Below are 15,771 nucleotides of genomic sequence, written 5' to 3' on the forward strand. Positions count from 1 at the left end.
CTCCTTCTGACATATTAGCTATTCTGTGTCATCTATCTCAGATCATATTTGTGTTGATTATCACAGTGACTTTGTTTGTTGTACATAGTTTGCTATACACAACTTACAACTTACCTTGCACTACGAGTGTGAACTGTATGCGGTCAGAGCCCTGAGTATTTTCCACCTGGCAGCTGTAGTTCCCCGCATGAGATGGAGCAAGCTGGTTGATTACTAGCTCTCCAGACTCCCGAAGTGTGATTCCAGGGCCACCTGTGAGGAGATGTCCACTACGATACCACCGTCGGCGAGGCTGCGGTTGCCCCACACACAGACAAGGCATCGTGACAGTGCTACGCCATGGTCTCACAACAACTCCACCAAATGATGAAATACGTGCTGGGACTTGTTGGAAAATATACAGTGAATTACACACTTTAGATTTATCACAAAAATATAACTGACAAGAAGAGTTGAAAAATAAGTAGACAATAAAATAAAACATGCAAAGATAAGTATCAAATACAACTACTTTCTTTTAAAAGTATGTTATCTCTGAAGTTATTGCCACTTATAAACTTGGAGTTTCAGAGAAATAATTTTGAGACATCCAATGAAAACTCAGAGAAGGGAATTTCTGGGAAAAATTTGTAAAGGGTACAAAGCGCTGTTCCTTTTTAAGGTAGGAAGTGCTGTTCCCTTTTAATTCAACATACAGAAAATATTAAAAATGTTGGAAGCAGTATGAGAACACAGAGGAACACCTAGCAGCCTACTAGGTGCAGGATTGGGAGGTAATGGTCATGTGTGTGTGAGGTGTGCCTGCTTGTTTGCATGTTTTTCTTGTTTTTGTGAGGAAGGCTTTGGCTGAAAGCTCAGTGTGTAACAGTCTTTTCATTATGCCTGTCTGCAACTCAACCTGTCATCTTTATGGTGAGCAGCAATCTAACCTTTTCATAATTGTTAATGTTACACCCCGAGTGTTCTATTAATAATAGCTACAAATGAAATAGGAATATGGGTATGAATGATAACAGTGAAGGGTTGACATAATTTTTGTGGTAACTGAATCTTCAACTTCATACAGTCTCATTGTCTTCCCCATACCTAGTATTAATTTCACGCAGATGTCTTTAATATTATTTCTGCGTTCCTTTCCTTCTCCTCTACATAAATCAAAGACATATAAATTATTGTTCCACAGATCCAAGGTTCAATACTGCTCTGAACATTTAATTGATTGAGATGCACTAAATACCATGTAAATATGAATTTATTTTCAAACTTGTTCATGTTTATTTCATTGAAGTTGTTATGATAATTACCTCTATTTGTAGGAACCTGTGTCACAACACGTGAACTCTGCCCTTCACCAACTTTTGTAGAAGCTGTGACATAAAACTGATGTTCCACATGCTGCAGCAGATCAGTTGCTTCAAAACTTGTCTGATGACTTGCCAAGTTGCGTTTGTTGTGTTTCAATTCTTCACGGCCATCCACAACTCTGAAAAATGTTGTAAAAACTTTAGTGGTCATGATCATGTTTGCAGGAAACTAAGTGAGTTTGAACTGGAAGGGCAAGGATCAAGGAAAAGATGAACACTGTGAACTCCCTTGGCAGGTGGCAGCTACATACTTAGTTCCTGAAGTGATAAGTTACTTTGTATCAACGATATATTAGAAGATGAAGTTTTTACAAATTGGAAAGTTATCAAACATTGGTTGGGGAGGGGGGAATTAATAGGATTGGTGCTCCCTGTTTCATACATGAGAACAGCTGTTCATGCAGCTCTCATTTTGACATAAACAACTAACTTTTGTGGAAGGATACATTAATTCTACCAGTAATTGCAACAAATAAAACTGATAGTGGAAGAAATCACATTTTTAAATCTAGAAGTCATTTAAAAATCTTCTGACAGATTTTATTGGACCAGGGCTCTACCCTGGATTGCTGGCAACTGAGTTATCAGAATGCACTTCCTGGATAATGTCGGAAGTTCCATGAGGCTTTTCGCAGATGATGCTGTTGTATGCAGAGAAGACACAACATTAGAACACTGTAGTGCTATGCAGGAAGACCTGCAGATAACCGATACTTGGTGCTGAGGTTCCAGAATGGAAATAATTGTCAGCAATGTTAACCCCCGAGTAATGTCAGCATTACTTCCTGTGAGATATCATAATACAACCTACATGAAGAATGGTGCTGGCTATTGCTGGAGATGCAGTAATTGCAATTATCGCTATATACAGAAAAAAGGACAGCTAATCTTGCTACTTCGAACTACTTTGGCAGAAACACAGGAAGGTTTAGTACAACTAGAAGCTGCATCTTGTGTTAGTAATGTTAGGGCTGGATCATAAGATGAGTTTACAGCCAAGCAATCCAAATTTATGAAATGATAAAGGAGAAAACACAATTCTGGAGCTTCAGTCTATCTATCTGAAATGGTTTAGGTGCTTTGGAAAATGTTGACAAAAACATACAGACAACAAAACAAATTCAGAACCAGACTGACAGTACAAGACATAAGGTGCAATCTGAGGTGACAAACAAATGTGTAAAGAAGATAAAGCTGCATAGCAGTCGGGGGATGCTAACCAGGAAACTAATATTCTTAAGCCAAGTTCAGATTTCACAGATATCACTGTGATTTAGGCTCTTTGGGGAAGGACCTTGGAAAAGAATATCATGTAGCAATAATACAGTATGCAGTCAATAGTTTGCACCACAATTTCAATTATTCAATTGAGGATGAGATGAGACACATTGCTGAGCATGCTCCTCACACTAGTGTGGAGAGCATGTCAGCCTTTGAGTGATACACGCTCTGGATGAAGTAGTATGTAGGACAAAATAATTCATAGCTTTGAAAATACCTTAAAAGAGAGGCACATACATAGCTGAGTATGAGTTATTCATCATTTCTCACTCATTACATCATACACAATAAGATTTGCTTTTGAATGATTCTGGTAAGACGATACTCGCATGCCTAATTATCAGAAATCTCAGGTCTGATCACAGCATTATCAACCTATCCAAGTGATTTACAATGTATTTTCAAGGGATTTTTTTAGGATAAACTCATTTGATAGACAAAAATGCAGAATAAATATAACTGAAACAGCTGCTGACAAAATGACAGAATGTAGTTTGAACAAAACAATAGACATTTAAGATTCATATAGTATCTGCTGTCAAAATATTGGAACCATCATTAACAAAAAGGATGAACTACTGATATGACAGAATATGTAGATTATCAGCAGTTGTACTGTGCATATCAGAACAATACATAGAACTCTCTGAAACTAAACAGATACATATCTGATACACAAAAGCTAGTAATGTACTATTGTAGAGTCTCCACGAGTAAAGACAGAGTTGTTATATATACAAAAATAAAGTTAAGTTCAAGGTCATTTAGACTGATTAACTTTATGCTGAATAATTCTTTGAATGGTGTATCACAATAATGGACCAGGAAACACACAAACAAATAGGATTATCTATACCAACTGCCTATAGGAATTTCTTTAATTGCGTTGAACGATGGAGTACATATATATACCACACATCACGCTGAAAGTGTGTTGGGTCACAGACAGGCACAATGAAAAAGAATACTTGAAATATTTAAGCATGCAGACAAAGCCCTTCTTCAGAAGTAAAGCACTCTCACATTCACACAAAAACAACAACAACAACAATTAACACACAGACTACAGCCTCTGTTGGTGTGGATAGTGAGAATGAGCAAGAGATGTGTAGTGGGGAGGGGGAGGGATAGGGATAGGGGTAGGGATAGGGGTAGGGATAGAGGTAGGGGTAGGGGTAGGGGTAGGGGTAGGGGTGGTTAAGGGTGGGGAAAGCTACTACTGCTACCTGTGTGAGCTTGCACAGATGTGGTGGGGACAGGATAAGGCTGTGCTGGAGGTGGTGGGGTGGGGAGGGGGAATTGGAGGGGGGAGGGAGCAGGAGGATGAAAGGGAGGGGAGAGAAGTAGAGAAGAAAGTGGTATAGAAAGTATGTGTATACAGTCCTGGGAGCCAGGAAAGGGATGGGCAGGCGACAAAGAGGGACTAGCATAGGTTGTGGCATGAAAGGCGGGTGGTGGGATTATGGGAATGAAGCATATGGCATATGTTTTAGGTTTTAGGGAGAGGAGTTCCCACCTGTGTGATTAAGAAAAACTAGTATTGATGGGAAGAAGCCAGATGACACATGCAATGAAGCAGCCATTAAAGTAGAGCATGTCATGATGGGTGGCATGTTCAGCAAGTGGGTGGTTCAGTTGTCTCTTGGCCACAGTCTGGCAGTGCCATTCATGTAGACAGACCGCTTGTTAGTTGTCAGGTCCATATGCAGTGTGGCACAGGAGTTGCACCTAAGTTTGCAAATCGCATGGCTGCCTTCACAGGTGGCCCTGCCTTTGATGGGGTAGAAAATGCCAGTGGCAGGAGAGGAGTAGGTGTTAGTGAGTGGATGTATGGGGCAGGACTTACTTCCAGATGTATTGCAGGGAATGAACCCTGAGGCAAGAAGTTGGAAGATGGGATGGAAAAGAATGTTGCGTAGATTGAGCAGGTGGAGGAATACCAATGTGGGAGGTATGGGGAGGATAACGGAGAGGATATTCCTCTTTTTAGGTCAGGTTGAGAGATGGTCAAAACCATGGTGGAGAATGTTATTCAGTTGCTCCAGTCCTGGGTGGTACTGAGTCATGAGAGGAGTGTGTGGCAGATGATAGATGACTGGGGAGACAAGGCAGGGGAGATCTGTTTCGGGACAAAATTGGGAAGGTAATTTTGGTCTGTGAAGACCTCAATGACATCATTGGTATAATTGGGGAGGGACTACCTGTCACTACAGATGCAATGATGACATGTTACTAGGCTGTGTGAAATGGACTTCTTGCCATGCAATGGGTGGCAGCTGTTCAAATGGCGGTATCGTAGATGGTTGACACATTTGATGTGGCTGGAGGTACTGATGTAACAACCCTTGAGGTGGAGGTTGGCAGTAAGAAAGGTGGCTCGCTGAACTGAGGACCAAGTGAAGAAGGTGCTGTGGTCCTGGAGGAATGGGGATACAATATCCTCACTGTTGGTCCAGATCATTAAGATGTCACCCATAAAACTGAACTTGGTAATGGATTTGGTATTTTGGATGGTTAGGATGGATCCCTCAGTATGGTCCATGAATAGATTAGGATGCTTGTGCCTCTGGCTGTACCATGGATTTATTTGTAGGTGGTGCCTTCAAAGAAGATTATAGTTGGTCACTGTGACCAAGAAGGATGTTGTAGATTTGGAGTAAGTTGGGCACTGGGAAAGCTGTGTTCAACAGCAGCAAGGCCATGGGCATTGGGGAAGTTAATGTAGAGGGAGGTAGCATCGACAGTGACACGCAGGGTGCTGGATGGTACAGGGGCAAGAAGTTTGGAGAGTCGGTGGATGAAATGTTTGGTACCTTTTATGTAGGAGAGTAAGTTACAGATAATACGCTGAAGGTTGTGGTCCAGAAAGGCAAAGGTTCTCTCTGTGGCAGCAGAGTAACCAACCACCATGGGACATCCTGGGTGGTTGGCTTTATGAGCTGTAGGAAGCACATAGAGTGTAAAAGTAGAGGGAGTGGTGGGGAGAGGAGAGAGGAGAGAAAGAGAAAGAGAGAGAGAGAGAGAGAGAGAGAGAGAGAGAGAGAGAGAGACAGTGGAGAGGTTCTTCGATGAATCCAAGGATTTTAAGAGGGACTGGAATGGGGTCACTGTGGCGGGGCTTGTAGGTGGACGTATCTGACAGCTGGACAGGTAATATTTGCAGTTCATAACCACAGTGGTGGAGCCTTTGTAGGCAGGTAGGTTTATAAGAAGGTAAGGGTTAGTTTTTATGTGGCGGATTGTAGTTCTTTCCGTGGGTGTAAGGTTGGTTTCCATGTTGAGGGATTTAGGAAATGATGGTGAGGCAATGTTTGAGGTTAGGAAATTTTGGAAAGTTAACAGGCCGATTTGGGGGAAGTTTGGTGTGTTATGTCTGGATGGAGGAGTAAACCAAGTCATGTAGTGCTCAATATTACTTTTGGATTGAGTCTGATTGGTAGGTTTAGTGGCGGATAAGGGTTTCCACTGTAGGGAGCAGGAAAAGGAGAGGAGGCTTTTAACAAGTGCAAAACTGAATTTGGGAGTGGGACAAAAGGTGAGACCTTTGGAAATGAAGTAAGACCTTTGGAAAGGAATGATACGTCTGGGTGACTGAGGTTTTTGGAGGATGGGTTCATTAGCATTGCAGGTTAGTTTAGGCTCTGGGTTCTGTAGGGTGAGGTGAGTTTCTGAGGATGTGGTAAATGTAGCAGGGACTGCACGGCGGGAGTGGATGAGGTAGTCCAAGGTAGAAGTATGAGGTGAACAGACTGGAGAGTTTTTTGAGGTGGCATTGCGCATACTGCTCTAGTCCCTGCAGGGCAAAGGTTTCAATGTGGGAACGAGAGCAGGAAATTGGGACTGCAGATCAGGAAAATTTTACAGATGGAGAGGAGATAGCACATGGAGGTTTGTGTCTACCACTGCACACTACCATCATAAGAGCCTCCACCAAACCTCCCCTGCATTTCTTCACAGCCACCAAACACTGCTTTGCAGACTTACTACATTAAACACACCCTTAAAAACTCCCTCTCATCACTGTACAGAACCCAATGCCTAAACTGACCTGCAACATAGAAATAAACCTGCCCTCCAACAGAAGTATCAGTCCTTTCCAGAGGCATTTCCTATTGCTCTACTCCCAAATTCAATCATGCTGGGCTTATTAAAAATCTTCTCTCCTTTTTCCACTCTTTACAGTGGAAACACTTTTCCACTACTAAACCTACCAGTCAGACTCTATCCAAAACCAATTCTGAACCCTGCACGACTCAGTTTACTCTACCATTCAAATGTAATCCACTATACTGCCCCCAGATCATCCCCTGCTGACTTTCCAAAACCTCCTAACCACAAACCTTGTCTCACCATCATTCCCCAAATCCCTCAACATGGAAACCAACCTTACATCCACATGAAGAACTGCAATCCACCACCTAAAAATGATGACCACAATCCTACCTGCTGACAGAGGATCCACCACTGTGTTTATGAGCCTCAGGTTGAAGGGCCCCCACTGCTGTCAGATACATACATCTATAAGCCCTGCCACAGTGACCCATTCCAGAAATCCAGCAGGATTTCTAGTCCCTCCACAAATCCTTGAGTTAAACACAGAACTTCTCCACTGAGTCTATCTGCTCATCCCCATCACTTCCCTCACTTCTACATTCTATGCGCTTCCGAAACTTCATAGACCCAACCATCTAGGATGTCCCATTGTGACTGGTTAGTCTTCCCCCCCACAGAGGGAATCTCTGCCCTTCTGGAACAGCACCTTCAGCCTATTACTTGTAATCTACCCTCCTATATAAAAGACACCAAACATTTCTTCCAACGATTCTTCACCGTTTCTGTTCCTTTATCACCTGGCGTCTGCTTGACACAGTCGATGCCACCTTCCTCTTCATTAACATCCCCACTGCCAAAAGCCTTTCTGCTACTGAACACTACTTTCCCAATGCCTGACTGACTCCAAATCTACAACTTCCTTCCTGATCACTATGGCCAACTGCAAGATGCATTTTTTAAGTAAGTACTGTTTTGAAATGAAAATCTGAAGGGACACAATTCTTAGTAATTTTATTTTTACATGAGAGCTTGTATTTCAAACTACTTTTCTACATAACTGTCACCAATATTCAGCATGTTTACTTTTATTTTTGAGTATTTAAAATTCCTCCTCCTGTTGAGAAGCCCGACGACTGTGAAATACATGTTAATGCAAAGGTGTGAAAGGAGCTGAAATTCATTGTCAGATCAGTGAAGCGAATGGAGGAAACATAATGAAGTGTATGGAGGAAACATAATGAGTAATGGGATGGTACAGAACTGGGTGAGAACTTATAAAGATGGCCCACGAGTGTGGATGATGAGGAACAAAGAGAATGACCTTCAGTCAGTAATGACAATTTGGTGCACAAAGTTGATGAAAAAGACAGAGACAACAGATGATTTATGATTTTGACATTATGTAATGTGTTTTCTCATGTGTCAAGAATGTGATTTATGCAGATGTTACCTAATAAAGGGCAGATTTATATGAGGATGGCATTCAAAAGCTTCATGTACAATACAGTAAGTGCCTTAATGCTGGTGGGAATGATGTAGAAAAAAAAAAAGGTTACGGTACAGGCTCCCATGTAAAAATAAAATTGCTAAAAAAGATCTACTTGTCTTATTTTCATTTCAATATGGAACTTACTAAAAAAAAAAAAAAAAAAAAAAAAAAAAAAAAGGTCTCGTTTATCCTCACCAATAATTACTTCTCCTTTGAAGGCATCACCTACAAACAGATCTGTAATATAGAAATGGACACACACGTGGCACCATCCTATGCCGTCCTAGGCCATCTAGAGCAATCCTTCCTAACTACGTAGAATCCCAAATCTCTCACCTGGTTCAGATTCACTGACAAAATCTTCATGATAAGGACTGAGGGCTACGACAACCTATCCACATTCCTCCAGGACATCAACAACTTTTCCTCCATTAGCTTCTCCTGGTCCTCCTCAGCCCAACAAGCCACCATCTTCAATGTCGTCCTCCACCTCAAGGATGCCTACACCAGCAACTCTATCCATATCAAACCTACCTACTAACCACCTATAGTACCTCCACTTTGACAGCTACCGTACATTCCAAACCAAGAAATCCCTTCCAGATAGCCTAGCCACCTAAAGTCGTTGCATCTGTAATAAAGAGCAGTCCTTCTCAAATGAATCAGAGGCCTTACTGATGCCTTCGGAGACTGAATTACATTCCCAAACTTGTGTAGAAACTGATCTCCCTTTGTTTCCACAGTCATCTAGCACCCCCTCATACTCACAGTCTGATCACAAAGGAGCACTCATTTCTATGGGTGTTCTGATACTACCAGAGTACTGATACCAGCTCGAATGAGTAGTATTCAAGTCATGCCATGATGTTACTCACACGAGTACTCCAAAAGTATCGATACCTAATCATATCAGTACTTTTGTAATTTTTTTAAGTTACTGAAGTAATGCTGAGTATATACAATATTTTACTTTGTTAATTATTTTGTACAAACAAATAAAACACATTAAATACTTTGATTCCTTTATTAATGATAATCTTTAAACTAAAATGTCACCTTTTTGGAAGGTTTCCCAGAAAAAACAATTGATGTAAATATCAGGAGACAATTTATATCTATTCTGAATTGTAGTTGCACCAGATTTTGAAAGTAAACACTCACAGACACAGATGTTGCAACAATGACAGGCTATTGTTGAGCATATTCATATAAACATGGAAAAATATCTTTCATGTATGCCTGTGCTGCAGGTGAGTTGCATTTTAAAGATATTACTGAGTTTGACAAACAAAGACATTCTGTCTAGTTGGTGTGTTTCCTTTTTCATTCTGCAGCCATGCATTAGCTGTCTATGATGTTTCCATAAGTCATATCCCTGTATTACAGTAGATGAAGAAGGAGCATCTTCCTCCAATTCAGTTGGTCTGCGTTTTGGCTCATAAACAATGCTTTACGTTATTGTATGGCTCACCTATGTGCTGCTGGATATTGAAAATGCAGGTTTTTAAACCTTGGATCCAACAGATTAGCAATGGCTAAATGACGATTTAATTCAGTTAACCATTACCTTTTCTTCAGGTGTCACAATAAAACTTCCTGCATTCTTTAACAGCTGGTGTGAAATTGTACAGTTCTGTTGATGAAAAATTAATCATTGGTATTATTTTGGATACTGCAACATATAAAGAGTCGATTCAATACAAGTACTTTTCTTTTGATACCGAGCAAGTATCGAAAGAATGCTTTGATTATAAAAGTACTCAGTTAAAAACAAAGTATCGAATACTTATTTGAATTTACTTACTTATGTTAGAACATCACTACTCATCTTGTAAATCAGTACGTCCCAGAATTGGAGCAACTGAATCACATTTTCTGCCAGGCTTTCAACCATCTCTCACTCTGCCCATTACATTCCCACCTTTCCCATAGTGGTACTCCACAACCCACCCAACCTATGCAACATCCTTGTCCATTCCAACTCCACTCCTGCTCTCAACCCCTTGCCTCATGGTTCAGAGCTCTGCAGCAGGTCTAGATGCAAGGCTTGACTCATAGATCCTCCCACCACCATTTACTCCTGTCCTGTCACTGGCATTTCCCACCCCATCAAATGCTGGGACACAAGTGAAAGCAGTCATGTGATCTATAAACTTAGCCACAAACACTGTGCTGCAGTCTACATGGGCCTGACTAAAAACACGCTGTCTATTGGCATGAATGGCCACTCACAAACTGTGGCCAAGCGGCAACTGGACCCCTCAGTTGCTGGACATGCCACCCAACATGGTATGCTTCATTTTAATGACTACTTCACAGCCTGTGCTATCTGGATTCTTCCCACCAACACCAGATTTTCTGAGCTATGTATGCGAGAACTATCTCTTCTATACATCTCTCTCCTCTCTTTCCCCCTCCCCTCCTCCTCCTCCTCAGCACAGCCTCCCAATGCTGTGCCTACCAGCCCTATCCTGCCATTACCAGGTCACTGCATGCTTTCAGAGGCAGCACTGGCATTTTTCCCCACAACTGTACTGCTATCCCTCACTCTTCCTATGACATGCCTCCCTCTTAGCCCCACCACCCACTGCAGCAAATTGCTGCTTATGTCAGATGCAATCGCAGTCAGGTCTTAGCGCCTGTAGGCAGTAGCCATTTGTGTGTTTATTTGTCCAAGAACTTCATTCCAGCCAAGGGACTATATTATTCTCCAGAAGAATTATCACTTTCAGTTTGAATAACTGCAACTAAACTACTTTTCAGACTGTTCTTCTGCAGTTGCTACAGGTACATCCTTCCTCTACCTTCACCACTCAGGATATAACAATATTTTAGAAACATCTCCTGTCTTATCCATATAAAAATAATTTAGGAGCGAAGGTAACAATTCACCAAACAGCGAGTCATCAACATACACATAGACATGACTGAAAACTTTGCTAGCTCTTGGAGCTTTTTCAAGCTAGAGTTCACATGGAGACATAAATGTAGGTGTAGGTGTGCGCACACACCCACATGCATATGCACACACATTTACAACTGTATGGCTTCACTGTGCTGGTACAATGTAGTTTTGTGTGTGTGTGTTGTTGTTACTTTTACTTGTAAGTTATTTAATTCTACCAGAACTTTCCATGACCACATTTATTCACATACTAGCTGTAGCTGTGCACACATTGCTGTGATTCAGTCTGGTTAAATGGAAATCAAAGAAAAGAAGAAATGAGAATTGGTTGTATGTCCTAAACCCCTCCCTGTCTGTCTGTCTCCTCTTCCCCCTCCTTTCTGGTCTTGAGCTTTGTTTATTGTTATTGCAAATTCAGATTCTGTAGTAGTATTCTAATCATAAGCCGATAAGCCAGAAATAGAACTTCTCTGTTTTCTGTGAAAGCCATCTGCAAGGAATGAAACAATGCACCATATTGTTGTGTATACAACTTATGTTTAAAAAAATATAACGCTAAATAATGTATAGCAATATAATGAAAAGGACAGTTGCTACTCACCATATAGCAGAGATGCTGAGTCGCAGAAAGGCACAACTAAAAGACTGTTGGAAAGTTAGCTTTTGACCAACAAGCCTTTGTCAAAAGTAGACAAAACACACACACACACACACACACACGACCACAGTCTCTGGCACAGTCAGGCTCTAGCTGTCAGACATATGGTCATGCACATGTGAGTTGTGTGGGCATGAGTGTGTGCTTGTGTGTATGTTGTCTACTTTTGACAAAGGCCTTGTTGGCTGAAATCTAGCTTTCTGACAGTCTTTTTGTTGTGCCTTTCTGCAACTCAGTGTCTCTGCTATATGGTGAGTAGCAACTATCCTTTTCATTATATTGCTGTAAATAATATACAGGAGAGGAACAATTTTTCTTATGGTTTAAATACCCTGCTACTGTAGTTGAACCTAGCTGTGACAAAAGTAAATAAAACCACAAATTTTTACAGCAGAGCATTTTTTTCTCGCAGTAAGTTTTATAAGAAAATGTGTAAATTGTAGTTTAAAAAAATATTTAGTCCATGTCTGTCTGAATGTTTAATAGAGTGTACTGTTTAAAATTAGAAAGTCAATTGGTCAAGAATTCTTCAAGAGTTCTCACATATATACTGGGTGTCCGATTTATCTTGACGAAAATTACAAAATGTTTCAAGCAAATGTTCTTTAGCCGTCAGGGGGACATCAATCATCATGATTGCCTTTGTTGAAGCTTTGTTTTTTACAAAGATATGAACAGCAGTATGACTTTTCTAAAATGGCACCCTGTATTTTTTATTCGGTAATTCATTTCCTCCCCTGAAGACCTACTCAAAAATGTATCACAGTGTACCATTCACTGAAACACAACATTATTAATTACATAACACAACACTGACTTTGAGCCCAGGATCACAAACTCGCCCACTTGCTGGAGTTGTCAGAAAACAAATGAAAACCAAGTAAAAACATAACACTTTGACTCTCCTGTACCACTGCCCAGGAGTAGAACATTCAAAAGTACTCAAGTGGTGACCCTGGACACCAATACACTGGTGCACTCGTTGAATGAAAGAATTATTTACTGCTTCCAGTGTTACCCGCTGTAAAGAATTACAAGCAAGCATGATACGTTTCTGCATGTCCTCTGGAGATGTTGAAATATCGCAATATACAACATCTTTAATGCATCCCCCCCAAAAAAGGTCCAGAGGATTTAAATCACGAGACCTAGCAGGCCAAGTAACTGTTCCTCCTTGACCAATCCATCTGGCAGGATACCTTCGGTTCAGAACATGATGTGCACGCAAGGCATTATGTGCTGGACATCCATCATGTTGATACCACATACGCATTCTCTGTTCTTAGCGGCACTTCATCCAGAAGAGGAGGAAGAATTCACCTAAGGAAGTTGGCATACGCTGTACCGTTTAGTCTACCACTGATGAAATAAGGGCTAATAATTGTAATACCAAGCATCCCACACCAGATGTTAATTTTCCATTGACACTGATGCTCCACCTGCCTAAGCCATCATGGGTTGTCACTGGACCAATAATGCATATTCCTTGCATATACCAGTCCTTTGTTCGAGAAGGAACATTCTTTGGTAAATATAATATTGGAGAAGAAATTCGGGATGGCGAGGATTTGCTGCTGTGCCCACTGACAGAACTGTACATGATTCTGGAAATCATTCCCATGCAATTCTTGATGTAGGTGTACATGGTAAGGATGGAACCGGTGACATCTAAAAATACGATGTACGCTGGATTTAGGAATGCCAATCTTGTTTTCAAGCTGTCATGTGCTCACATGTGGATTCGTAGCAACTGAAGCGAAAACAGTAACTTCGGCAGCTTTGTCTGTGCGGTAGCTACGACGATTGCATTGTCATGGGTTGAAACTTCCCGTTTCCTGAAGCGTTGCAACAAGACGAGAAAAGATCTGTCGGGAAGGTGGGTTCTTGTCAGGATATCGCTCGCTGTGCAGTTCCACTGCCTGCGTAGCATTTCGCCTACCTTGAACAACAACAACAATAAAAGAAACGTTATGTCGATACAGTTTGTAGGAAGGAAAGCCTTTACTGTATGCCTACTCTACACAACAGTATTTAAAAGTACTAAACTACTGTACTTAATTTACCCGTACACAAGAAAACAGTATTGCAATTACATTCCCCATAGGTGAGTAGCATTTCCACCTTCAATTGACGATGGTTGACGGAATGATGGATGTGCATTCTACTTATGTTTACATTCGTCCTCTGTCAACATCAGCACGTGGATGTGTTCCATTGCCCTGAGTACTCACACCAAGTGCTGGGAGCATCAACATCAATGTTGTGTTACGTGATTAATAACATTGCGTTTCAGTGAGTGGTGCACTCTGATACATTTTTGAATAGGTCTTTAGGAGAGGAAATGAATTACTGAATAAAAAATACTGGGTGCCATTTAAAAAAAGTCATACTGCTGTTCATATCTTTGTAAAAAAGAAAAAAAAATGCAATGAAGGCAATCGTGTTGATTGATGTCCCCCTGATGGCTAAAGAACATTTGCTTGAAACATTTTGAGATTTGCATCTGGACAAACAGTTATTTAGGGTGGTCAAGACACACACACACACACAAACACACACACACACACACGCACGAACGCACACACACTCTGTCCATCTGAATGTTTTAAGTAAACATGTCACGAATTAATACTGTGAATTCAAGTTTTTAATATTATGTATACATTTATATTTTATATATATTAAAAATATATAGCCTATGTCTGTCCAAATGTTCAGTAGAGTATCATGTAAAAATTTCAAGTAAATTAAAAAAGGCATGCAAAAATGTATTTATTCACAGGCAACATTGTATCAAAATTTCAAAACAATCAATGAATATCTTTTGGAGTTTTAAGCTTTTGAACAAATGAAGAAATTTTTGCTAGTTTGGTCCCTTTCTCTCCAAACCAATCACCCAACCAACCAAATTTTTACTTAAAACTTATCCTCTTATCTACATCATAATACTGTATACAGGCAGGTTGATGTTTAACATTATTACCAAAAATCTTGGAAAGTTCTTGACAAATTTACTTCAAATTTTTAAATGGTACTCTAATATATGTTTGGATGGACATTACAAGAGATTATGTACAGGGAAAAGTTGTCAGCAAAAGTCTTGAAAAGTTCTTGGCGGAGTTACTTCACATTTTTACACGATACTCTAATAAACATAGAGTACATATTTTTTTAAACAACAACATATAGGTTTTCTGTTAAAACTGACTGAGAAAGAAAATGCTGTGCTATGCCATGCTGTGAAAATGTGCAATTTTGTTTTCTTTCTCGCAGTCAGTTTTAATTACAGTGACAGTGCATTTAAACCGTTAGGCAAATTGTTTCTCCCATACATTTTTCTCTCCTTATACATAACTTTATGCAAAAATTGTAGACAAAACTATGTGCTGTTTTTCTTTCTTTATCACAGTCGGTTTTAACAGTATTTATGGCTTGTTGGCTTATGATTAGTCTACTACTACAGAATCTGAATCATCTGAAACTTTTGTATTCTTACTTGTTCGCAGATTAAAACTATGTCAAATACTGTCATGAAGCTTCTATCCTCACAGAAGTAGCAGCAAGAGAGGTCTGTCATATCCCATATACCAATGACCCCAACTGATTTGCCCATCAATTTTAAATGACTTCAATTCCCAATCAAAGCTTTCTTTGTTATAACAATAAACAAGGCTTAGGGTCAGTGTGAGGGTTGAAGAGAAATGGACACTTTAGGGCAGTACAGTAAATATATAAAAACAATTGAATGCAAATGGTGAAGAACTTTTGGAGATTTACAATTCTGCACAAATGTAAGTATATAAAAGCACGTGCATATTCAAATACAATATTTACAACATTGTGTCAAAATTTCAAAGCAATCGGTAAAGAACTTTGAGAGATTTAAGATTCTGAGCAAATGAACATTTACGTTTTTTTACACAGATATGTAAAACTTCTGATACATATGTTATTTTTCTCACATAGGCTGTTTTCTTATTCTTGTCACTCTATTTGTCCATAGTTCTTTTACCCATGGCAT

At 40.1% G+C, this 15,771-nt stretch overlaps 1 protein-coding gene across 1 annotated transcript in view; it reads right to left on the minus strand.

The window, feature by feature from the left end:
* Nucleotides 1–15,771, minus strand: part of LOC124613789 (Down syndrome cell adhesion molecule-like protein Dscam2) — a 273,808-nt gene that overhangs the window by 81,134 nt on the left and 176,903 nt on the right. The window contains exons 17-18 of the mRNA XM_047142510.1: nucleotides 1,305–1,483; nucleotides 115–384 (exon numbers count right to left, since the gene is read on the minus strand). Coding sequence (XP_046998466.1) covers nucleotides 115–384; nucleotides 1,305–1,483 — 449 coding nt within the window. The remainder of the gene's footprint in view (nucleotides 1–114; nucleotides 385–1,304; nucleotides 1,484–15,771) is intronic.

Source organism: Schistocerca americana, chromosome 4 (genome assembly GCF_021461395.2).
Source record: "Schistocerca americana isolate TAMUIC-IGC-003095 chromosome 4, iqSchAmer2.1, whole genome shotgun sequence".
Classification (NCBI taxonomy): Eukaryota; Metazoa; Arthropoda; class Insecta; order Orthoptera; family Acrididae; genus Schistocerca; species Schistocerca americana.